This window comes from Geotrypetes seraphini, chromosome 4 (genome assembly GCF_902459505.1).
Source record: "Geotrypetes seraphini chromosome 4, aGeoSer1.1, whole genome shotgun sequence".
Lineage (NCBI taxonomy): Eukaryota > Metazoa > Chordata > Amphibia > Gymnophiona > Dermophiidae > Geotrypetes > Geotrypetes seraphini.
The window spans coordinates 36,932,919-36,959,915 of NC_047087.1; the positions used below are offsets into that span (position 1 = coordinate 36,932,919).

The 26,997-nt window shown below is 43.9% G+C and overlaps 1 protein-coding gene across 2 annotated transcripts in view; it reads left to right on the top strand.

Moving 5' to 3' along the window:
- Positions 1-26,997, top strand: part of WTIP (WT1 interacting protein) — a 243,780-nt gene that overhangs the window by 209,962 nt on the left and 6,821 nt on the right. For both annotated transcript variants that reach the window (XM_033942516.1, XM_033942514.1), the window contains 2 exons: positions 8,038-8,089; positions 18,052-18,120. In XM_033942516.1, coding sequence (XP_033798407.1) covers positions 8,038-8,089; positions 18,052-18,120 — 121 coding nt within the window. The remainder of the gene's footprint in view (positions 1-8,037; positions 8,090-18,051; positions 18,121-26,997) is intronic.

Below are 26,997 nucleotides of genomic sequence, written 5' to 3' on the forward strand. Positions count from 1 at the left end.
GTAGCAACATTTCAGCATCTCAAAAAATAACAAGATTCCGGAACCCCAATGAGAGCAACATTCCAGAGCTGAGATTGTAATGTAATGTAATGTAATGTAATTTATTTCTTATATACCGCTACATCCGTTAGGTTCTAAGCGGTTTACAGAAAATATACATTAAGATTAGAAATAAGAAAGGTACTTGAAAAATTCCCTTACTGTCCCGAAGGCTCGTAATGCCTCATTCCACAGTGCCTCAGCGCCAACCTCATCAGCAATGTTACAATGGCTTAATTGCCCTATACTTGGCACACGTAAGAGCATAAGAACAGCCACACTGGGTCAGACCAGTGGTCCATCAAGCCCAGTAGCTCGTTCTCACGGTGGCCTATACAGGTCCCTAGTACCTGGCCAAAACCCAAAGAGTAGCAACATTCCAGCATCTCAAAGAATAGCCAGATTCCGGAACCCCAATGAGAGCAACATTCCAGAGCTGAGATTGTGATGTCATAATGCCTCAGAGCCAACCTCATCAGTGATGTTACAATGGCTTAATTGCCCTATACTTGGCACACGTAAGAGCATAAGAACAGCCACACTGGGTCAGACCAGTGGTCCATCAAGCCCAGTAGCTCGTTCTCACGGTGGCCTATACAGGTCCCTAGTACCTGGCCAAAACCCAAAGAGTAGCAACATTCCAGCATCTCAAAGAATAGCCAGATTCCGGAACCCCAATGAGAGCAACATTCCAGAGCTGAGATTGTGATGTCATAATGCCTCAGAGCCAACCTCATCAGTGATGTTACAATGGCTTAATTGCCCTATACTTGGCACACGTAAGAGCATAAGAACAGCCACACTGGGTCAGACCAGTGGTCCATCAAGCCCAGTAGCTCGTTCTCACGGTGGCCTATACAGGTCCCTAGTACCTGGCCAAAACCCAAAGAGTAGCAACATTCCAGCATCTCAAAGAATAGCCAGATTCCGGAACCCCAATGAGAGCAACATTCCAAAGCTGAGATTGTGATGTCATAATGCCTCATTCCACGGTGCCTCAGAGCCAACCTCATCAGTGATGTTACAATGGCTTGATTTCCTATACTTGGCACATATAAGAACAGCCATACTAGGTCAGACCAATGGTCCATGAAGCCCAGTAGCCCATTCTCACAGTGGCTAACCCAGGTCCCTAGTACCTGGCCAAAACCCAAAGAGTAGCAACATTCCATGCAGAATTCCCCAAAAGTAGCAAGATTCTAGAATTCCAAAGAGTAGCAACGTTCCATGCTACCGATCCAGGGCAATCAGTGGCTTCCCCCATGTCTTTCTCAATAACAGACTGTGAACTTTTTCTCCAGGAAATTGTCCAAACCTTTCTTAAAACCAGCTAGGCTATCCGCTCTTACCACAACCTCTGGCAATGCATTCCAGAGCTTAACTATTCTCTGAGTGAAAAAATATTTCCTCCTATTGGTGTTAAAAGTATTTCCCTGCAATTTCATCGAGTGTCTCCCTAGTCTTTGTAATTTTTGACGGAGCAAAAAAAAAAAAATCGATCCACTTGTAACCCGTTCTACTCCACTCAGGATTTTGTAGACTTCAATCATGTCTCCCCCCAGCCGTCTCTTTTCTAAGCTGAAGAGCCCAGAAAACTGCCTATATTGTATGGTGAACCCTCTAAAACTCATTCAAAACTTTCTGTACCCACATATACACCACAACAGTAGCCCTTATGCCTGCAGGTGTCATTTTAAACAGTAGGTTTTGGAGGGCTCACCATACAATATAAGCAAGATATGGTGACATCTGTACGTGGAACTTTTAATGTGAAATTGGCTGCAGTAACCATTAGAGTGCCCCTCTGCTCTTTGAGATCAAATATCTGTGTTAACATCTGAAGCTACTTGGGCTGAGAACTTTTCAGCACTCCCTCCTAATACAGGCTTGAATTTACTGGGGGGGGGGGGTTAAACATTTTTGGGTGGTGGGAGGGGGGTCCATGACCATTGGGGGAGTGTCATGCCTTAATCCCTCTAATGGTCAATCTGGTCAGTTTGAGCACTTTTTTAGCGTTTAGACACTTTTAAAACATCTAAAAAAAAAAAAAAAAGCACAGGACCTTTTGTTAAAGGTTTGATTAAGCATCCAAGTCCTAAGCCCACCCAAAATACACCTCTAACACGCCCCCTTAAGATTTGGATGCATTGGAGACAAAACAACCAGAAAGACGTCTAGAAAGTCTGTTTTGAGAATGCCCACTTGGACGGTTTCATTAGTAAGACATCCAAGTGCTGGTTTATGCTGTCTTATGGACGTCTATCTTTTTTGAAAACGAACCCAACACTGTGTGAACTGAAATTTGGATGATAATCGTAATAACACAAGTAAAATACGTGCAAAAATTCTGTAAGTCAGGATGTGTACACAAAATAGCACATTTGATGGGGGGTTTTTTTCCCACTAGAAATAAATACTCAAGGATTAGGGCCCGAATATATCCCTTATTCACTCAAAAACAAGCCCCACACAAACAAACAATACACACACCCAGCAACACTGGGTGAACTCGACATGAACTCTCAGGCCTTGCACAGGAAGCAGATCTTCAGGCACCGGCACCATGCACAGGACATGCTGGTGCTGGTGCCGCTACGGAGGCTACAGAAAAGTAAGAAGAGGGTTCGGGTGGGTTGGGGGGACCTCAGGTCGCGGCGGGGGGGGTGCCCGATGGTGGCGGGGGGGGAGTGCCGGACCGCGGGGGGAGGGTGCCGGTTCGCAGGGGGGGCGCTCGCAAATCGAAGCGCGCTCGGTTTCCGAGGCGCCGATTTTGCGAATGTTTTGCTCGTCTTGCAAAACACTCGCAAACCGGTGCACTCGTAAACCGAGGTACCACAACATTCACACTCCCCAAAGAGAAAGGGAAAAAGAAAAAAGAAAAGAAGTGGAGAAAAAGGCCTCAGTTCAGCTTCATCTGGCCAAAAAAAAACTCCACTCCTACAAAAGCTGTTTATGTATAAATGCTGAAAAATAGTCCAAGAAAACAAGGCAACTAAAGTAGCCTGCCAGGTGGTATCAAACGGCACACGTAATACAGATGAAAGTCAGTGGGTGAATGTAACAAAAGGCAGTATAGTCCAGCTCATAACATCCACAGCAAAAGCAAGAAAAAATAACTTAGCTGCTAATGGCCTCCAAATCCAGGCCAGGCAGTCCTTACACCCAATGATCAAATTTTCCCCCAAATGATCAAATTTGTTACAATGTCTGGAAAAGAAAGAATTTCACTCAGAAATCATGCAAACAGAATCTTTTGGAAATCCATTTTGGAATTGTTGCATCTTGATGAAGGGGGTGTGGGGAGGAGGAGAGAAGGTTGCCTTACTGAAATTGCACAAAAGGAAATCCTTAGGCAGAAAGATAGAAATAAATTTCTCCTATTTGGGGGCTAATAGTGGTCTGCTTTAGTGTCATGATTAAACAGAGACCTAGAGGCAGGGATGGATGAAGACCAAAGGATCTAGGACAGTATCTCTCAAACTTTTTTTTTAGCTCTGGCACACTAAATGGGAAAATGGAATAATCACGTGCTAACCCCCCCCGCGCTAGCCGAAAAACTACCGCCTGCTCAAGAGGAGGCGTTATCGGCTATCGCGTCTGGTGGTTTAGCGCGCAGTATTACGCACGTTAAACCGCTACCGCGCCTTCGTAAAAGAAGCCCTAAGTGGGTTTGATTATGACTTATTTATTTATTTAAGTATTTATGTACCACTTATAGCCTAAGTGGTTCACATTCAGATACTCAAGCATGTTTTCCTATCTGTCCTGGGGGGCTCACATGCTACCTAGGGCTCCTTTTATCAAGCTGCGCTAGCGGGGTTAACGCGCGTAACTTTTCATCACGCGCTAACCCCCACGCTGGCCAAAAACTACCGCCTGCTCAAGAGGAGGCGGTAGCGGCTAGCGTGGCCGGCGGTTTAACGCGCGTTAAACCGCTAGCGTGGCTTGATAAAAGGAGCCCCTAATGTACTTGGGGCAATGAAAGATTAAGTGACTTGCCCAGGGTCAGAAGAAGCAACATGAGATTTGAACCCACAACCTCAGGGTGCTGAGGTTGTAGCTCTAACCACTGCGCGACACATATCAGGCTTTTAGAAGATCACTGAAAACTTATCCGTATGATAAATTTGTATAATGACATTTGTCAATTTTAAGAAAATTGTGATTTTATCAATCATGGATTTTGATGTATTATCGCTGTGTTTCCACAGTTTTTCTTGTTTTGAACCGCACTGAACTGTGAGGTATTGCGGTATAAAAAAAATTAAGTTATTATTTTTAAAAATAATGCTGGATTTTACTAAACAGCGTAAGAGCATTTTACCGCAGGCTGGAGAAGTAAATGCTCCGACGCTCATAGGGATTCAATGAGGGTCGAAGCATTTACCTCACCGGCCTGCAGTAAATTCCAGAGTCATTAAAGTTCTTTTAGCTATGTATGGGTAATTGTAACAATGGTGAAACTAAAGTAGATAGAATAAAATTACTAATCAATGCGATGGATGTGCTTGTTTTTGAATGCAAATTAACTCAAAATACAGTTTGATGGTTGACAAGCAAATACACATTTCATCATCCACCATATGCAGTTCCCTTTTTTTCGATTTTAATTTGTCAGAGTTGAAAATCCAGGTTCGCAAAGATAGGAAGATCCAAATGGTAACAAACTCTTGATTGCTTTGTTGCTCAAGTTAGGATAACTGCTGCATAACAAATGAAAAGAAAACTAAGATTACTTGCCGTTAGTTTTCAAGGACCAATCACATCAAAGAATGATGCTTGTCTGGACGGTTGTATCCTTACGCACACAGACGCTCATAACATTGACAGACTCTTGCATATACAACGTACATGTAATTTATTCTAGTACCTATATACTTTATGTATGGACTTTTAAAATTCTGGAATCTCTTTGGGGCATACAGTCATTAGTAGCGGTGCAGAAGCTTCCAATAAACAATACATCGATATTTAAATATTACTCTTGCCTCCACTGGAAGTCAGCACAATTTCCGATAATAAGGTGATCGGAGTTCTTTAGATTAAAAATTAGACGTACCTCTGTGTTTTGAACGATGCGCAATCTACTAAGTTTTTTTTATAACCAGCTAAATGGATTTTGTTACCCAAATTAAAGATTGCACCAATAATCTAAAAGAAGATTTGAAGAGACGGGTGGGCAGAGAGGAGGAAAAGTGCCGGCGCCTGTGTCACCCTTGCTACGCCATTGACGGTGCCCAGATGACTTCCAGCTCTGCCTTAGCTATGCTCATGAACCACTGTGGCCACTTGGATAGTAAGAGGGGGGCAGTCTATCCAGGATGCGGTATTGATGGGAGCATCGACACCTGTCCTCTCTGCACCCCGCTCCTTCCCTACCCTCCCCTTCACTTCCATGCTCACATGCTGCTTCCCTTCCCCCGTACCTCTGTAATGTTCCTGGCATGAGCAGCAACCTCCAACCTGCTCTCGTGCCAGTGTTGACTCTTCTTCTGATGTCACTTCCTGGACCTGCGCCTAAGAAGTGACATCAGAGGGGGAGCTGATGTGGGCAGCGAGTTGGTGATGCTGCTGCTCATGCCAGGAATGCTAAAGAGATATGGGGGAAGGGGGGCACGTGGGTGGCAGGAGGGTTGGGGAAGGAGCCTGTAGAGGTTGCGGGTGTCGAGAGGAGAGCAGGGGAGGGGCGCTACCGCCCCAGGCACCTCTCACCCTTGCTACGCCACTGACTGTGGCACTACTGAGATAGTGCTGAGGAGACCAGACGTGATATTCAGCAATACTGTTCAGGTAATACCACTGAGTATCATCGTCTGGGTCCAGGGAGCCCTAGTTATCCAGGTAAGAGGTGCAACCCAGAAAACTAGCTTTGAATATCCACTCTTTAATATCCCTCTTGTCCCGGAAAAATATCTAAAAAATTGCAATCAGTAGAGTGGGCAGACCTGATGGGCTATGGCCCTTATCTGCCGTCATCTTCTATGTTTCTAACCATCTAATATCAAATTAAAGAATAACCTTAAAAGAAATACGTAGATTACATATCCTACAAAACACTGCAATAAAAATAATTGCCAAAAGAAAAAAATTTGATCATGTGACACCCCTATTAAAAGAAGCACATTGGTTACCCGTAAATTATAGAATTACATACAAAATAGCTTTACTTACACACAAAACGTTAATGAATAAAGCCCCTGTATTTTTAGAAAGACGCCTAATCCCTTACGCTCCAACAAGATCTTTAAGATCTGAGGAGAAATCTCTCCTCTCAGTCCCCTCACTAAGATTCATTTACTCACGATCTTCTCTGTTACGGCACCTCAAATTTGGAGCTCACTTCCAATTTATATAAGGGAAGAAAAATCACTCAGTAAATTTAAAAGTCTCCTTAAAAGCTGACTTTTTAAAGATGCTTTTTAGTGAGCTACTCAAATTCTTTAGAACTCAAACATCCTATAGCGGACTCAAAATCCTTTAAAGGAAAATTAAGTGAGTGACTCTTTCCCAACCTATAGTTTTAACCCCTTGTTCATTTTTGGTTTTGAATCGTATTTAAACCCACCCTCCTCTTGTGTCCTGTAATGTCTTAATTTTTGTTTTTTCTTGGGGGGGGTTCTTACCCTGATTTTATCACTATTTGTAAATCACATTGGATTATAATATTGCAATCAAATCAAATTTTTAAATAAACTTGAAACTTGAGATAAAATCCCCCCCCCCCCACCATACTAGCAGAAGTCCTTCATAAGAGAAGTGAAAAGCAGGATGTGGAAGAAAAGATGTGATATAGCAATCGGCAAATGACTAAAGTTTGCCAAGAATGAGTAACTCATTTGAAGATGAAGAAATGCACATCACTAGACAAATTGTAAATGACACCTTGTTATGAGACTAAACACATCTGTAACTAATGTGCAGTAGCTTTGCTCCTTTGTCAGCTCATTTCATAAGGACTTATTCATGAAGTCTTTAGAGGTAGCTGCATGTGTATTACATCAGTCCAATAAAAGCTGGCCTGGTGCTGTGCAGAGCGGCTTGGTTTGATTCACAGGAGCTGCACTTCTTGGGTTGGCTGGGGTGGAGAGACTACTGACAGAGAGAGACATACCCTGTGGCACAGTGATACAGGGATGACACTGGCTTGCAGGGCTTCCAGCCTGAAAACAGTCCCTGCAATGACTAGAGGACAAGATCCCCAGGGAGCCGCAAATGAAGGTCTGTGGCACCAAATCCCAACCCCATTCCTAAGTATCATAGATGCTTAGAAGAACAGACAGAAAATGCCAGGCTGTTAAAATACACACACACACACACACATACATACATATACATATTCTCGTACATATATGTTTGGTTTAGTTTATAGCTCTGCAAAGTAAAGGCAAGTGAGATGTCTATACCACCTGGTAGTCAAATTTGTTGTTCAAGAAACATAAAAAATAGGAACACACTACATGCATCAAAAGTTCAGAACTGGAAAGATCAAATTAGTCCATCAAACAGATGTCCCGACTAGTATCCCAGTTTTAGCATTGTGGGATGCCTTCTTTAGGGGACACCGAGAATAGATGTTATCGGAAGTACAATAAAGCGACAGCTGACAGCTGTATTTATCAGCGTTACTACTATTATATAAATGCTATATTGTATTTCCGATAATATATATTCTCGGTGTCCCCTGAAGAAGGCATCCCACAATGCCGAAACTGGGATCCTAGTCGGGACGTCTGTTCCATGGACTAATTTGATTTCACCAGTTCAGAACTTTTGATGTATGTAGTGTGTTCCTGTTGAAGGACTGTCTATTTTTATGTTTCTTGCACAACAAATTTGATTACCAGATGGTATAGACATCTCACCTGCCTTTACTTTGTAGTACTTTTACATTTTAAGGTAAGATTCCTTCTGTTTCTTTGCTCTTGTTTAATTTATAACCTACATTACTTTTGCTGCTTTTTGTCAGTGTTAAAACATTGCCTTTTTCTCCAATTTCAGGGTTTTTGCACCTAAATGTGCCTCGTGCAACAAGCCAATTCTACCTGCACAGGTAATAAATGGAACAGTGCTTATATCATGTTATCTTTCAGTACTACTGTTATACAAATTATTATTAAATGGATGGAACTCCACCAATAATATATATCCCTCTCTGGCTTAGAGAAACATATATTATAAAGAACTATTAGTTTGGGGAAAGTTAGCTCACTTAGCTAATTAAATAGCAAGAACTAAGACTCAGAACATTTATAAGCAAACTGAAAATTTATTTAGAAGCATTAAAATCAAGCTGGTAGAAGTAGTTACAGATAGGATCTTTATAAGCAAAGATAATAGGATTACACAAGACAAATGTTGCTAAAGCAGAAGGGTCAATTTATCTGGATTCAAAAATGTACTCACGATATGAATAGTCCTTAAAATGAAGAATAGGCCGCATGGCCTAGTGAAGCAGCATGGTGATCCAGGGAGGAGAAGAGTTGTAGCTTGATCCAGGCTGGTTCCAGAGAGCATCTTCCCTTCTGAGAAAGGATTTTACCTCATATTTATAGGGCTGAGACCTGTTCTAAAAATAGAATCTATTCTCTGGACCCATGATGCATAGCAGTTCAGCCTTTTTCTCTGTTCATCTGATTGAATCTTCTTAAAATAGTGTGAAGAGCTTCTAATCCAGAGATGAATTTGGTGTGAAGGGCTTCTTTTGATCTTGCAGACTGGAGTAGTCCAGAGATGAATTTGGTGTGAAGGGCTTCTATTGATCTACATCCTGTTCCACTGATATACCTTCTATTATGTGATAGTAGAGTTCTGTTTAGCTCTGGTATCCACCCTGGCCATTTCTTTGTACTTAACACTTTCTGAAGGTGATGGCTCAGTCCTTTCTTTTGTGCTCTATTTAACACTTTTCTGAACATATGGCTCTGCTAGCTCAGAGGCCACATCAGAAATTCACTTTTAAATTCATCAAATTAATATACTTTAACTCCAAACAGAATTGTAAAAACATATCATTTTTACTTTAAGACCCTCAGAATAAATGATCTATTGGGTCAGGCAATAATTCAAATTAAAAATTCATAACTCCAGTAACATTTACTATATCATGCTACATATTTTAACTCCAAGCAGAATTATAAAATTATTTCATGTTATACTACTACTACTACTGTCTATCATTTCTATAGTGCTAAAAAGCATACACAGTACTGTACAATCAACACCTAATAGACTGTCTCTGCTCAGAAGAGCTTATTAATCTAATTTGGACAGACAGGAAATATAGGAGTTGGGGAGTTTCTTGCAGAGAGAGTGATAGGATGGACATACAATAGGTGATTTTATGGTGAGTAGGAGTTAGGAGTTGAAGAAAGCATTGAAAAGTGAGTTTTTAGCTTGGATATGAATCCTGCCATGCATACGGCATAGCGAGATAGAAGAGACAAAGTCTAGAAATGGCAGTGGAGGAGAAGGGTATGGATAAGAGGGACTTGCCTAATCAGTACAGTAAAATCTGCTTAATCCATATGAAGAGGAAAATTATTTTTTGTCATACTTACAAAAATTTATTCTGTAAATTAGGCAGTGTTAACTTCACCTGTACCAGTGGGCATCAGAGTTGAAGTTGACCAAAACCAGGTATTTCAATTTCAGCCAAAACCAGATTTGTGGAAGAAATCCACTGCTTAGTTTCAGCCCAAACTGAAACTGGCTAGTCCTTCCCCTGCTACCGCCACAGCCACTGCCAAACATAGCTTCCTGTATATGCTGTGTCCAATCTCAGGATGGCTACCTCAACCGTAAGTTGCAGTCTCCTGAGACTGCAGCTGAAGGTCTCGGCAGCCATTTTGACAGCAAAGACAGACATGACTGGGGATCACTGCTACCCTGGTTATGCTACTGGACCACCTGGGCTCATAAGATAGGTCTGGGGATGGCCTAGGGGTGGTGGTAAGAGGGAGTCAGTGATCTTGTTCAGGTGGGGGGAGGAGGGGGAAGTGGTTTTGGTCAGAGGAGATTCAGTTTCAGCTGAAAATGCACCACCAGCATTTTCAGCCAAAGCCAAAATAGGCTGAATTGTTTTGGCACTGAAGCCAAAACCAAAATCAGTAGGCCTCTACATCAGAGAATAACATCTGAGAGAGCAAAAGACATGAATTAGCATGGTATGAATGTAGAAAATAATTTTCCATGCCAGGCACAGCTTGTATACCCTCTACTTATGCTGTGGTTTTTCCTTCAGAATGGAGACTGCATTAAATGTAAACCTGACCATCCGACTTCCTAATACTTATCTCCAGAAAGTGCTAATGTAATTCATTTATTCCTAAAGGCATTTGGTCCTTTAGATGTTGGGACTTTAGCAGATGGTCAGTTTACGGGATGGAGGAGGCTGTAAAGATGTGGATGTTGGATGCAATTTATGTCTTATTCTCAAAAAGAAAATGCTGGAAGCTAGCTGGACCAAGGGGAAAAGGGGAAAAAGAGAGCAGCACAGTTGCTGTGGTTCCCAGGTTTCTCAATTCAGCTAAAAGAAAAAGTAGTTCAGCCTAGCCAAGATTGAAATGCATGTCAAAAAGCTATGGAACTATCATAATTGTAAATTTTACTTTCCCAGTGGAGGTCACACAGACAAAAACATGTCATATTATAAGAGCAAAGGATATCTTGGGGAGGGGGGGAATGGAAGTGAATGTCAAGGATACAATAGTGCTTGCAGTAAGTGGGATGGAAGATAAAACTGCCCAACAGGATGAATCTCATATCAGAGGAATAGCCCACTGGTTAATGCATTATGCAATGACTTGAGAACCAGAGTAACGGGGTTTAATTTCACTATAGCTCCTTGTGATCCTCCATTGCCCCAGGTGCAAAATAGGTACCTGTATATAATATATAAACCACTTTGATTGTAACCACAGAAAGGTTCCCAATGTCTAAATGGAGACATTTAAACATCTGGAGAAGCCCATACATTGAAATGTCATTTTGAGAATGGGGGCCTTTCAGACAACAGGAAAGTCTAGTGCATTCAGATAGTTAGGGAGCATAGGCAGTGTGGGGAGAGAGAGTGGTCTTTCCCTGTATCACATAGAGACTCCACATCTGTAGTGGGAACCCAGATGTTGTAATTAAGACCTGCCCCAAGGCACAACTGAGTGCCTACAGTAGAGGTAGCAGTAAATCTTGACAAATGGGAGACCTGTGTTTCCATTGATTCCCCCCTCCCTAAAGCACACCCTTGTACCACCTCACTCACCAACCCCTCTCCCCAGCCACACCTAACAGTGCTCCCTCCCAATCACTGCACCTCAACTCATACCCCTCTTCTACTGGCACCTGTCAAAGTCTCCTCTCGATCACAGCACTGAAACCCGAAACCCTCCCCCCCCCAGCATCACCCTACAATCTCCCTCTCGCAGCACAAATCATACTTTGGCAGATATAGCCCCTCTCCCTTTCAGATCACCAAGGTGTAGGCCCATGTCCCATACATGGAAACCTCTGGTCACTCAGTTCCCAGACTTACTGAGGGTCCATTTGGCCTCTGTATTATGTGGTTACACATGGCACAAAAGCATAGGTTTTCTCATGTAGAAAATAATATAAAATGTATGAGCTATTGAATTGATATAATAAATCCCGTTTTGTTTAGAGATGTAGAAAATAATGAGATCTTTGCAAGTTTAAATATGGAGTAATGCTATGATATGTCACAGCAAGCCATCTATTAACAAGTGTCCCAAAGCTGAGGTACATAAGAACATAAGAATAGCCTTACTGGGTCAGACCAATGGACCATCATGCCCAGTAGCCCGTTCTCACGGTGGACAATCCAGGACACTAGTACTTGGCCAAAACCCAAGGAGTAGCAACATTCTATGCTACCGATCCAGGGCAAAGTATATTTTGCTGTTTTCAGACGAACAACATCGTCAGGGATGGTGTGGTAACATGTATGATTATTGAAGCTCTGGACCTTTAAGCACACAGTTGGACTACAGTTCAGAGGCAAGCAAAAATATTTTTTTATGTAGTTAAAAGATCAAAATATAAAGAATCCTGGATTCTTTACAGGGCTTTCCAGCTCATTGTTAGCCATTTTATGCAGTGCTTCTCAACTAGTGTGTCAGACGTACTGGTGTGTCACCAAATGCCAGGAGGTATGTCACCAAAAATTTGAGAGATTCCATGCTTATGCTTTTCTTAACAACAGTGTTCTGCGGGTTGGGGCGAGTTGAGGACCTGGAAGTCAGATACTTAAAATCTCACAACTGGTCCCTACTTCGGTCACCAGTCCACCTGTCCTTTCATCCTAGCAGTCGCCACCATGGTGTTTTTATTGGCCACTGAATTGTGTACTGGATTGGATACTACTGGAGGCAGGATACTGGGCTAGATGGACCCAGTAGCGTAGGGAGGGAGATTGGCACCTGGCATCGCTACGCCATATGCCCCCTCACTCTTTCCCGCTGGTTGAGCGCCCATACCCCACGAAAAGTTTGACGGCGCATACAACTTCTTCCCCCTGTTGCTTGCCCTGGCCTCAGCTCCCATCCTGGTCCCACAACCAGGAAGTGATGTCGGAAGGAGCCAAGGCCAGCATAAGCAGCAAGTGGAAGATGCTGCTCGCATTGGCGAACATTTAAAGAGGTATGTAGGGGGGTGGAGAGGAGGAGAGGCGCCACCCTCCCATACCCCTTTCTACGCCATCGGATGAACTATCAATCTGACCCAGTATAGTTATTCTTAAGCACTTAATTCCCTTACCTCAGTGTTTGCTCTAAGCTGAGCGGCCATGCACCTTTTAGAAGGAGGCTCTGCAGCCATTCTGCTCCACCGTGCAGCCAGTGGAGTCAGGACCTGAACCCCTCTGGTATCACTCTTCATCTTGTGCCGCAACCTCAACTTTCCCGAAGCAGCAGAAGCAGTGGCAAATTGAAACAAATGGACTAAGGGACCTTCCCATATATACCCGCGGCTACAAGTAGCTTGTATGTTTGTCGCTGCTGCTGCTGCTACTGCTTTGGGAAAGCAGCAGCAGCAGTGGGGATGCTAGGGGGCAAATGCTGGTGGATGTGGGTGGTGTGAGAGAGAGGGAGCATACACTGGTGGCCCCAAAATTGAACCAACTGCCCACCTCCATCCCACTGTCCTCTGGCCCCACTCTGCATCTTGAATATTCTAGTAAAGTTCTGGGAATCATCATTGACTCTACACTTTCCTTCAACGACCACCTCAACTCCCTAGTAAAAAAATGTTTCTTCAGCCTTCACATGCTGAGAAAAGTGAGATCCTGTTTCCATCAAAAACACTTTGCCGTCCTTGTCCAATCCACCATCCTTTCCAGACTGGACTACTGCAACTCTATCTACCTTAGCCTAACAAAGAAAAACCTTCAAAGACTCCAACGGATTCAGAATACCGCTGCTAAGCTTATCTTCACAAAAAGCAAATTCGACCACGTCTCACCGCTTTTATCCAAGCTCCACTGGCTTCCGATTATCTCCAGAGTCCACTTCAAATGTGCCTGCCTCACTTTCAAGATCCTACACGGTAGTCTCCCGCCGTTCATTCCTCTTTCTTGGAACTCCTCTAACCCCAATTCTGCCAGATCCACCCAAAAACTGAAACTTTCCTTTCCCTCTCTAAAAGGCGTTTCACTGGTAGGAAAACTAGGTTCTTCCCTCCCTTTCAGAATCACTCAGCTCTGGAACAACCTTACCTCCCCTCTTAGGAATCTGAGCTCCCTCCAACTCTTCCGTAAACATCTGAAAACCTGGTTATTCTCAAAAATGTAACTCTTCCTCCCTCTCTGATTCCTCTAAATTTTCTCTTCATTTTGCCTCTTCCCTCCACTGGAGTTCCTTTCTACCCTAACTCTTGTTAACCGTGTCGAGCTTTACGAATGTAGAGATGATGCGGTATACAAACCTAAGGTTTAGATTAGATTAGATTAGATGTGAGATGGATGGGAGAGAGAGGGCAGAAGCTGGTGGATGTGGGTTAGGGGGAAGAGAAGGGTCAGATTCTGGTAGATGTGGGATGGGTGAGAGAGAGGGAGCAGACTGGTGGAGGTGGGGTGGGAGGAGAGAGAGGGGGCAGAAGCTGGTGGAAATGGTTTGGGGTGGGGGGGAGAGAGGGTAGAGTTTGTATAGAAGTGGGAAGACAGAGTCTAGGTTACATTTTTGGCCAACTGTCAGAGACCAAAACTTCCTTTCTCAAGTCAGGACAGCTTACTGTCTGGACCTTGGGAAGGAGATATTGGCCTCTGAGAGCTAACTGAAAAAAGTTTAAAGCCCTTTCAATAATAAATCATCCTATTTTCCATTTTTTATTTATATTTGTAACGTACAGGATGTATAATACTATCAGGGTAATCTAAGGGAAAAATTTTGCTCACATCAACTCATCAATCCTCATTGATCCCTGTTAATATCTTCTGCGCTGTGCTTCTTGCTTTAAATTCTTAATATTCACTATAATCTTCTGCTACTCATTGTTCAAGTCCTATTTTTAATCAACTTATTATTAATTTTCAATTGATATATAGAATGAGAAGTAATGAACTTCTCTTGCAGCACCAGCTCATCCTGCGACGTGAGCCACGTTTCAGTCCTTTCGTCAGGGAGTGCGGTACTCTTAGACCACTGGGATAGCTTTTACCCTTCATACCATCTAGAGCAGTGTCTCGCAAACTTTCCGTCCGGCAGCACACTAAATCCAGTGCCCCAGCCAGAAGGTGCCCTGAAGTGTGTGGTCGACGTGATGACGTCACACGCCTGCATGAGGTCATTGCACGTGCGCAGAGGCCCATCTGGGGCAGTGACCTGCTTCGGTGGAGGGATCCTGGAGGAGGGGAGGTGCGGGGAGAGGAGGACAGATGCTGGCGAGGAGAAGAGTCATCCACGAAGGCTGACTGCCTACAGGACGTGCCTCTCGCTGTAGGCAGTCAGCCGGCGCGGATGACTCTCCTCCTTGGCCAGTGTTTTGCGGCACACCTGAAATCTCAGAGGCACACTGGCGATAAACCGATCTAGAGTTTAATTTGCCGCGCTGCTTAACAGGGGCTCACATCGGCGGATGAGGTGGTACTGCAAGAGAAGTTCATTACTTCTCATTCTATATATCAATTAAAAATTGATAATAAGTTGATTAAAAATAGGACTTGAACAATGAGTAGCAGAAGATTATGGTGACTATTAAGAATTTAAAGCAAGAAGCACAGTTCAGAAGATATTAAGAGGGATCAATGAGGATTGTAGCCAGCCTGGGTTACACTACCTGGGTGGTAATCTGCAGATTCCTATACCTAACATACACGATCTGTGTTGCCAAAAAGTATGTGAATGGGGTTATAAGCACTGGATGTGCAGATAGTAGCCAGGATTCTAATTTGGCATTACAATGTTGACATAATACATGGTAAAACATTTTAATAGGCAGCATAGGGTGTAAGCAAAGATGGAGCATATACATAGAGTAGCATGAGTAAGAAAATACCGGTAGATCCCTGGTAATCCTTTCTCTAGGAAGGCATAAACTTAGCTTCCTACCTTGCAGGCAATATTAGTTGCAAAAACTCTCCTCAAGTCCTTGCAATGCTAAGGTCAGTCCTAGAAGCTTTTTCTCTTCCCTTTGGACCCAGGTGTCTTTCCTCAGCCCTGGGCTTTCTATTTCCATTCCTGGACCACGCCTAGGGTTACCAAGTTTCAAGTTTATTGATTTTTAATATACCGACCATCAACGAGTATCTAGCCGATTTACAATAAAATACTAAAATAGAGATAAAAATAGTATTAAAAGTAATGTCTGTGGAAAGAAAGGGAGGTGAACATTGAAGACATCGACAAACAGACTTGAAAGTGATGATTGAAAGGGAGGAGTGGGGTAAAGTTACATTATTAGAGATAAGAAGGGGGGGGGAAAGGGGTAGAAAGGAAATGGAAAGAGAGGGGATAAAACATTAGGGGTAGGATCGCTTCTTGAAAGCGGTTGGTGGATTTAAGAAGAGAAATTCAAGAGCGATTGAATGCGTCTTGAAATAAAAACGTTTATAGGTTAGTCTTAAATTTATCGATAGATTTATCATGACGGAGATGAGATGGTAAAGCATTCCATAGAGTTGGGGCTACCACTGAAAAGTTTGTTTTCCTAGTATAGAAAAATTCCTTTATAGAAGGAGTGAAGAGTAAGTTCTGATCAGCTGATCTGAGAGTTCGTGAGGGACACAAGGGAATAAGGAACTTATCGAGAAAAGAAGGTTGATGGGAAAGTTTAATTTTAAAAACCAACAAGATGGTTTTGTAGGTAATGTGATGTGCGATGGGAAGCCAGTGGGCTTCTTTCAGGAGAGGTGTGACATGATCGTATTTCTAGATTTTCTGTCTGGAAAATCCAGACCCCCCCTAGACCCGCCCTGTCACGCCCCCAAACCCGCCCCAGCCCCGCACCCCCACTGCCTTCTCTTGTTAGGCAGGACATCCGCGCATGTGCAGATGCCCTCCTACACAAAGGAAAGCTTTTCAAAACCCGGACAAAGTGCTGGGTATTGAAAAGCCGTCCAGACTAGAGAGTTGCGCGGGGACAGAAACCCCACCCATCCCCGCCCGTCCCCGCCAGGATCCTCTCCATCCCCACCCGTCCCCACCAGGATCCTCTCCGTCCCCACCAGGATCCTCTCCGTCCCCACCCGTCCCCGCAAGGAATTACCTCCATCCCCGCCCGTCCCCATAAAAAGCAGCAATTACTTCTGACAGGATCATCAATTCCACAGTTTCTTTTGTGTTTGTGCTGCTGTTTTCCTTGTGGAATCTCTTTGGTGGAACCCTTTTTGTGTTTTCTGTCCAGGTAATTCACTTATAAACCCCCTCTTTTACTAAGGCTGACGTGTCCATTATATTATATGGAAGAACCCTGCTTCCAAAGCCTTCCATCCCCGTGGGAGTCCCGTTGGCTAGAGGGGGGTCCCCGTGGGAGTCCCGTGGCCCAGAGGGGGGTCCCCTTGGGAGTCCCGTGGGTTAGGGGGGGATTCCCACGGGACCCCTGCGGGAACCGCGGGATTCCCGCGATCCCCGTTCCCGTGCAGACCTCTAGTCCGGACCCCCGGACATGTCCTCAAAAGGAGGACATATCTGGGGAAATCTGCATGTCTGGTAACCCTAACCACACCCTTGTGTCTGAGCGCCTTAGTCCCAGGCCTCTTCAAATAACCCTCTAAAGGAGTGGGTTTAAGGTGGACTGGGATTATTTTATTCACTCCCTTTCAGGCAGCCCGTGAAGGGGGATGTGGGGATGTGTGCAGAGACTTGACTGCATGTCCTCATTTGCATAATACAGGAAGGCTAGAAGAGTGAGCCATATGCTAAAACACAGTCGCTGATAGGTAGTGCCAGCCCTGGGTACAGTTGATCCTAGGGTGGTTCAAGGATTCTGGGAAACTTGCCATCTCCCTGGAGCTTCCAAATGGTTTGTTGTAGCAGCTCACTCATTATTTGAGACTCATAATAATCTCACCTGCAAATGCTACACACAACTGTAGAGGGCTTGCTTTTTTTTTTTTAATCATAGACTTTGGCACTTAGTAACTAATTAAAATTCAGGTATGTCATAAATTAAATTGGCTCTATTAGATTAAGAAGGTCAAAGTGCATGGTAAAGTTCAGACTGTTCCCATTCTCTTGGATCAGTCATAGTGTATGTTGAAACTTTATATCTGGCCTTTATATAAAACTTGGCCAGAATTTTACAGATTTGCCCCAAAAGATAACAATGCATAAATAGCCTCTTTGGTCTCCTGTTTATATGGGTAATGAACACATGATCTTCTGTGCCAGTTATGCTATCTTCAAAACAGTGCGGCGCTAAAGGACAGAGTTAAATTGTGATTTATCTTTCCTTTGTATTTCATTGAGCATATTTATGCTTTCCTTGGACCTGACACGTTTGATGTTGAGATTATCAGAGTCAGAGTTTATGGAATTTCAAGTTTTGCGCGCTCTGTTTTTCTCTCAGGGCTCTGAAGAGACCATTCGAGTCGTGTCGATGGACAAAGATTACCACGTGGAGTGTTATCACTGTGAGGTAAGCGACCATTTTCTCCTGATCGTTCCAGTGGTGAAATCTGCTAGGCACATCCAGGCACAATATTGCATTTTATTTATTTATTTATTTAAAAAATTTATATACCACCTGGAGTCTCAGCGGTTTCCAAGATAACATACATAAAAACTTAACAACATGCATGCACCATCCTTAATAATAAAACCCTTACCGCATATGCGCAGTAGAAAATCTGTGATCCCTGCATCTGTGGGATCTAACTCCGTGCTGAATTTAATTTCCGGTGCGTGGGGCGGCTTGCGGCGCGTGCAGGTGGAGCCTGGCGGTTTGATTTGCCGACGTCGCTTCCAGCCTAGGGCCTTACTCAATGCCGGGCCTGCTCCTGCCTTTGCCCAAAAAGAAAGTAGGACTGAAGCAAGCAGGAGCAGTGACCTACTGCTGCCGACCACTGTGTGAGACCCGAAATGGGAGGGGGGATAAGAAACGCTACTGATGGCTCGCCTACTACAGGACAGAGGGAGCAGAGAAGGGGTGCTGCTAGACATGGGGGGAGGGAAAAGGAAGGGAAAAGGGCTACTGCAGGACAGGGAGAACGGAATGGGTGCTGCTGGACAGGGGGGAGGTAAAAGAAAGGGAAAAGGGCTATTGCAGGACAGGGGGAGCAGGCAAGGGGTGCTGCTGCTGCACAGGGAAGGGGGGAGAGGGAAAGGGGGCCAGGGAACAAACTTGCTATGCTTTGGGGGGAGGGGTGTGCTGGGGGACAGGCAGCAATCTTGGTTTGCTCTGGGGGGAGACAGAAGGGGGTAATGGAGAGAAACAGACAGAAAGAAAGGCAGGCAGGCATGGCGCCACAGAGAGAGACAGAAAGATAGGCAGGCAGCGTACGAGAATGAAAGACAGATGCACACAGAAAGACAGCGGGTAGGGAGAGAGACAGAAAGCAAGAAAGACAGACAGATGGGGCCAGGGAGAGAGAGAGAGACAGAAAGACAGACAGGTGGCCAGGGAGAGACAGACAGACAGGTGGCCAGGGAGAGACAGATAGACAGCCAGCAGCCAAGGAGAGAGAGAGAGACAAAGAAAAAAAGACAGAAACAGACAGCAGCCAAGGAGAAAGAGTAAAAGAAAAAAGACAGACAGACAGCTAGCGTTCAAGGAGAGAGAGAGAAAGAAAAAAGATACAGCAGCCAAGGAGAGAGAGAGGGAAAAAAAAAAAACCCAGATAGCAGCCAAGGAGAGAGAGACAAAGGGAAAAAAAAACACACAGACTGTGGTCAAGGAGAGAGAGAGAAAGAAAAAAAGACAAGACTGCTCACACGGTAAGTTTTCATTAAATTTTGTGATCTGTTAAGTCTGCACATCTATTCTAGCACCCGTTAATCTAACGGGATTAAACACTAGTTATACAATAATTCAATATAAATTCACAAAAAGTGCAACCTGGGGAATCTTCAATATTATCCATCATTTCCATTACAAATAAATCAGAGCAGTATCAGAGGGAGCAGATCACAAATATGCTTCAACAAATAGTTTTGTTTTAAGCAATCTCTTAAAGCTATAGTGATCAGCACATAATCTTAATTGACCACTTAGCTTATTCCAAAGAGACATACCCACAGTTGAGAACATTTTTGATTTTATGACCACATACCTTATATTCACAGTCGTTTGAAATATCAACCGCATACTACCTTCTGATCGCAGAGCTCTATTTGGTCTATAGACCTCCCAAAGATACTGAAACCAGAAAGGTACAGATCAATACAAAGTCTGATGCACCAGGGATAATAACACTTTAAAGTAAATTCTTTGTTCTACCGGCAGCCAATGAAGACTCTTTAATATGGGAGTTCTATGTGCCATTTACAGGAATTTGTTTTGGTTTTCATTTGGGAGGGAAATGTCAAACAGTGTGCTCTGTGCACAAATAGGGTTCACAATTTGCACAAAGTGTGTACCATAGGGGAAGAGGGCACACTTCTCGAATCTTGTGTATTTTCACACATAGAGTACACTGTTTGAAACAGTGAATCGTATTCACTCCTAGGGGGCCATTCTTTAACTGGGTGCCACAAATATGGCCCTAGATGCACTGCACTGAGGCCCCGATTCTATAAATGGCACCAAGGAACGCAGCACTTAGTGCATGTCAATCTTAAGTTAGGCGCTGTTTATAGAATTGCATCTAATGGCGCTTAAAGTGGACCTAGGCGCACCCTATTTATGCCAAGGTTTTCTTGACCTAATTAACAGCATCTAAGTTGAGTGCCTACTGGCGCCTAAGACCAAAACAGGCCCTGCATGCCAAATATGCCCACTATCCACCTCCTGATCTCACCTACTTTCTGGTAGGCGCCTGCCTGAAAGTAGTACTTGCCTACCGAGTTAGGCATCGACCATCCAATTAATTTTGTTTAGAGAATGACACGGTGACAGAATTTGTCACCGTCCCTGCGGATAACCGTGGGAAACCATCCCTATAGAATGACACAGTAACAAAATTGGTCACAATTCCCATCCCCATGTCATTCTTTAAGGAGAGAGGGAAGAATCAGAGTATGAATGGGCACAGCCACTGATCCTCATGCCTTGCAATGAAGAATGCTGGGGTAGAAGGACTGAGGTTGAGATAGACCATCTCTGGTATCCAGAGCAGATATTGTGATGTCATAATGCCTCATTCCACCAATGCCTATGAGCCAACCTCATCAGTGATGTCACAATGGGTTCATTATCCTATAATTGGCTCACATAAGAATCAGAGTATGAATGGGCCCAGCCACTAACCCTCAAGCCCTACATTGAAGACTGCTGGTGAAGAAGGACTGAGGTTGAGATAGACACTAAAGAAAGACATGGGATTGTTTCCCACAGTTATCTGGGGGGAGAAGAACGGTGATGAATTTTGTCACCATGTCATTCTCCTCACTATCTAACTCAACCTCAGTCCTTCTACACCAGCAGTCTTCAATGCAAGGCTTGAGGGTTAGTGGCTGGGCCCACTCATACTCTGATTCTCATGTGAGCCAAGTATAGGATAATGAACGCATTGTGACATCACTGATGAGGTTGGCTCTTAGGCATTGGTGGAATGAGGCATTATGACATCACAATATCTGCTCTGGATACCAGAGACTGTCATTCTTTAGTGTCTCTCTCAACCTCAGTCCTTCTACACCAGCATTCTTCAACGCAAGGCTTGAGGGTTACTGGCTGGGCCCATTCATACTCTGATTCTTCCCTCTCTCCTTAAAGAATGACATGGAGATGGTTTCCCACGTTTTTCCATGGGGTTTAGACCTAATCTTTTTAAATAAGTTTAGGCGCCTAAATCAGTTAGGCCAGTGGTTCCCAACCCTGTCCTGGAGGACCACCAGGCCAATCAGGTTTTCAGGCTAGCCCTAATGAATATGCATGAGAAAGATTTGCATAAAATGAAAGTGACAGGCTTGCAAATCTGCTCCATGCATATTCATTAGGGCTAGCCTGAAAACCCGATTGGCCTGGTGGTCCTCCAGGACAGGGTTGGGAACCACTGAGCTAGGCACACTGATGTAGGTGCCTAACTTTAGGCGTCTTTTATAGAATCTGGACTTGGTGCTAATTCTATAATGGCATCTGTGCGCCCAGATACCCAGCATAAGTCAGAATCTACGTGCTTACAGTTAAGTGAGCACCTAAACACAGCACTTTAGCATTTAACGTATAGTATGCACGTCTCCTTGCATGTATGCACTCACTCCCAAGTTCTGTATATAGTGCCATTTGTTGCACATGCAAATTGGTAAACACACAGCTGATTTGCACGTACAACGTAATTGTTTAACAAGACCAACCAGCGCCGATAATTAGCAATTAACACCTAATAATTGAAGCTAATTGGCACTAATTAAAAATTATGCAAACAACTTGGGAGGCGCATTCTATAAAGTGGTGCACATCAGTTCTAGTGCGTGAATATCAAGAGGGGGTATGGCCAGGGGAGGAGCGTGTAAGGATTGTGGGCACCCTAAAAGTTAAACAAACAAAGAAAGGCAAGTGAGATGTCGTAAAACAACCAAGGGATACATTTATTCATATAAAAGAGTTCTAGTACGTTTACTTGATGGAAATACAGAGATAATGTCCCAACTAGGATCCCAGTTTTGGCTATCTGGAATGCCTTCCTCAGGGGACTGAACAAAGTAAACTGGTACTGGCTTAAAAAAAAAGATACATGAACTAAGCAGGCTGCAAAGCTTTCAGCATGAGTGATGCCGAAGGTAGCTCAGCCTCTAATTTGCAAAAGGGTTCTTGGGGGGGCTTTTTACCAATTATGGTAGCAGCCACCGGGAAGATTATGCAAATGCATTACAAGGAGCTCATTAATATTAAAATGAGCACTCCTTGTAATGTACACCAGGGAACGTCCACCTCTTACCATGCAAAAGTGGAGGAGAGTGTGGAGGAGAGCTTGGCATAGTGGTTAAAGCTACAACCTCGGCACCCTGAGGTTGTGGGTTCAAATTCCATGCTGTTCCTTGTGACCCTGGACAAGTCATTTAGTCTTCCACTACCCCAAGTACATTAGATAGATTGGAGAAATCCTGAAAACCTGATTGGATTCCTGCCTTCGAGGACCGGCGTTGCCCATGTCTGGTCCAACAGGACAGATAGGGAAAATGCTTGAAGTACCTGTATGTAAACCAATTTGAGTGGCAGTATACAAAGAGGCAATAAGTCCCAATCCCTTTCCCTGATGTCATAATGCCTCATTCCACCAATGCCTAAGAGCCAACCTCAGCAGTGATGTCACAATGGCTTCATTGTTCTATACTTGGCTAACTTCTGATATTATATTGAAGGAGAGTGTGGCACAGTGGTTAGAGCTACAGCCTCAGCACCCTGAACTTCTGGGTTCAAACCCCGTGCTGATCTCTCTGACCCTGGGCAAATTACTTAATCCTCCACTGCCCCAGGTACATTAGATAGATTGTGAGCCCCACCAGGACAGATAGGGAAAATGCTTGAAGTACCTGTATGTAAACTGCTTTGAGTGTGGTTGTGTAACTACAAAAATGTGGTATACAAAGTCCCAATCTCTTTCCCTGTCCCAAAATTTTCCAGCAGGTCTGAAGCTGCCAGTAGCAGTTTGTACTTGTTTTATGTGCATGTATGTCCTGCACCTAACTGTTGTATTCTGATCATAGGCGCGGGACACAAACGCACATAATGCAAGCACAACAGCTACATCCAAATCACATGTGAAACTGAAAAAAAACCAAACTTGCTCAGGAGCTCCGGCGATCACAGGAATTATACTGGGCCTGTACAGAAGAGCTCAGCTCAGCTCTTACGCACAGGCGCCAGGCACGGTTCCTCCCCCTTTCACCCGGATACTCGGCACAAGTAGCTTGCATATAATTTGTATGCTGTTTGTGCTGGACATGGCCTGGCCTAAGAAAATTGTTCTCCACTGGGTTGCCAGAACTTTGTGCAATCACCTCTGAGTTATAAAATGAGAGGGATAGTGCATACCTTTACTGAAGAATGTGCCTTATTTATGACAGGAAGGACAAACAGCATCATGGGAAATACCGTTGACATTTCTCTTTGTCATTTCAAGCAAAAGCATATCCGTAAAATCTGTTGTTAATGTACTTTCTGTGTCATTTGATCAATGTTGGCAAGAGTTCCAAGAAGAGGCCATTCACTATTGCAATCTGCTGTGGATAACAGACTCTACTGGGATCTCACTGTAGCACTGAAAACTGTACTTAGGCGCTGGAAAAATTCTTCAATTACCTGCATAAATGCTTGGTTGATTCATATTTGTCTTCTATGCAGGCATGAGTCTGTTCTGGCTGGCAAAAGGCACAACCCATCTCAGTTTAAAATGGTATGGCCATCAACACAGGCACTTGTAGATTCACAATCAGTATCATGCATTCGCTTTGTAATGTGCACAGCAGTTATAGTTGCTTCTGTGTAACTTTAAGAACTGCCATACTGGTACAGACTGAAGGTCTATCAAGCCCAGTATCCTGTTTCCAATCGTGGCTAACCCAGGTCCCAAGTACCTGACAGAAACCCAAATAGTAACAACATTCCAGAGCAGAGATTGTGATGTCATAATGCCTCATTCCACCAATGCCTAAGAGACAAACTCATCAGTGATGTCACAATGCTTCATTATCCTAGACTTGGCTCACTTAAGAACATAAGAGCTGCCATAGTGAAGGTCCATCAAGCCCAGTATCCTGTCCAACAGTGGCCAACTTTGTATATTAGACGCACCGTCCAATCTCAATAAAAATATTTGAACTCACAAAAAGAAAAAGAAGAGGAGATCACTGACGTACCTGGTTGTGACCCAAAAATGGTCAACCATTTTGTATTGCATGCCCTTAAACAAAATTGATGTGTACTAAGACATGACCCTTAAAATGCTTCTAACTTCATAGTTCACTCCATTCCTCCTCCTGCCCTCCCAAAACACATAACACAGTCTGTTGCCTTCTCTTTTGGAAACCCCAAAATTCATAATTATCTCCCTAAAAATAACCTTCCATCCCACTTCCATTGTAGTCTCCCCCTTGCAAATAACCAAGCCCATCCGTGCCTCCATATGCCCTTTTCATACCAATTCACATCTTGAATCGCAATGCGTATATAAATCACGTTTTATTCTTAGTTACTGACCTGAAGGTATGGTAGTAAAAGTTGGTGCCTCGCTAAGGATTCTCACCAGTTTCCATATCCCTCTGCATCCAGCTGCCATTTCTCTCCTGATTTTCACTAGGACCAACTGCAGGCATGGCAAAAAAAAACTTTAAAAATGTACAGTAATGTATTTGAATACTTTTATAGCAGGGATCTCAAAGTCCCTCCTCGAGGGCCGCAATCCAGTCGGGTTTTCAGGATTTCCCCAATGAATATGCATGAGATCTATGTGCATGCACTGCCTTCAATGCATATTCATTGAGGAAATCCTGAAAACCCGACTGGATTGCGTCCCTCAAGGAGGCACTTTGAGACCCCTGTTTTATAGCGTCCAGCACTTTTACTTTCTGCCCAAAGGATGTAAATTGCCACTTAATAGCAAATATGTCCATGATAGATAACTAAGGGCTCCTTTTACGAAGCTGCATTAGCGGTTTTATCACAAGGGACTTTTCATCACGTGCTAACCCCCGCGCTAGCCGAAAAACTACCGCCTGCTCAAGAAGAGGCGGTAACGGCTAGCATGGCCGGCAGTTTAGCGCATGCTATTATACGCGTTAAACCGCTAATGCGGCTTCGTAAAAGGAGCCCTAAGTAAACTTCAGATGTGTTGAGGAAAAACACAGGAATTCGTTTGCTCCACAGCATTATAGATTTTGTGATTTTCATCACTCTGGACCCCTGAGGAAGGTCTTTCCGACCGAAACACGGACCTTGTCGGACCCCACCACAATCTCTTTCTGTGTCTCATTTGAGATGACATACTGCTACTGCGCCTAATCTACAGATCAGTCTTATGAAGAACTTTGAATAAAGCTTGGAATCAAGATCGTCGTCTCCACAGTCATTGCTTTTGTGTTTTCACCACGATAAATAACTCACAGTGAGTTGTTGAAAATCACTAGTCGATTCTTGCAGCTGTCTGGGTGGTGCTGTGGACAAGGCACAGCCCAAGACACCAGCCGTGGAAACCCAAGAGAAAGTCACCAGTGCCTACAATGTTGTTTTCTTATCTGTACTGCTCTCCACAAGCAAAGCTCTTGTCTTCTTGCTTGAAGCTCTAAAGAGAAGAAGGGATTTAGTTCACTGGAAGGAATGGGTTCTGGAGATGCTGGTTAGCGTTTACTGTAGGCACGTTAAGAGAAGGTCAAGATAAAACTTTGTGGTAAACTTTCATCTGAATACTACAGGATGGACTGTTTCGGGAGACCTAGAAAGATGCGCCTAGGCACATGAATGCTAGCAGATACATCACAGAGGTCCAGGAAGCGATGAAGGAGCTCCCATTCCAGGGAAGGATATGCCTAAGCCCAAACGCAGCAGAATGAAGTGAGCCACTGGGGCCATAGCCTGATCAATATTTTGGCCAACACAGGCTCAGCAACTTGTGGACTTGGGAATAAGTCAGAGATTGGTTTCTTTGGCTCCTTCTACCACAAAGGTGTTCTGCCAACTGCCTGAGCCAGCACCTACTCAATAAATACATTACACGGGTAGCAGACTCCAAATTACAAATCAGTAATGGATTAAAAAAAATAAGGCTAGGCTATTTGTAGACCAGAGATGGAAAAGAAGCCCCCATTCCGCCAGAAAGAGAAAAGTGAGTTTTAATTGCCAGAGATGCAGTGAAATGAGGGCGTCTTGGCGTGTATATTTGTGGGAGCTGTTGCTCTCTCTCACTGGGCAACAGAATTAAATATATGTTGACAGTACAGTCAATCTTTACACGGGCAAAGAGAAATGTTTGGGCTTCTAGTGCCAGAGTTTGGCATGCGAATGCCTGTCTGCTCTCCAGCAGGCCACTGTGCATCCTTCTTCCACTGTCTGAGAATCAGATGCCCTATATAAATTTCACAGGAAAAAGGACACCACCTCTGTTTTATTTTTATTTTTTTTTTTACTTTGTGAAGCCAATTGTCTTAACCTAGAGCAGAAAGCCAGTCAGCAGTTCTGGCCATTTTCAAAGGCTGCCATCGTGTGAACCCGGAGTCTTCAAAGCTACAGCGAAGAGCTGGCATTCTGCCTCTGGGTAGGCCGCCTCCTGGTATGACTGTGATCTAATAAAGTGCTTGGGCAGTAATTAAGCGGTCTAAGTTGAGATTGTTATGTCTAGCTTGTTGCTAATTTTGTTCTCAGACTCCTTGGTGAAGCCTGCCATTTTGCCCGGTTTTAAGTACCTGTTATCTAATCCAT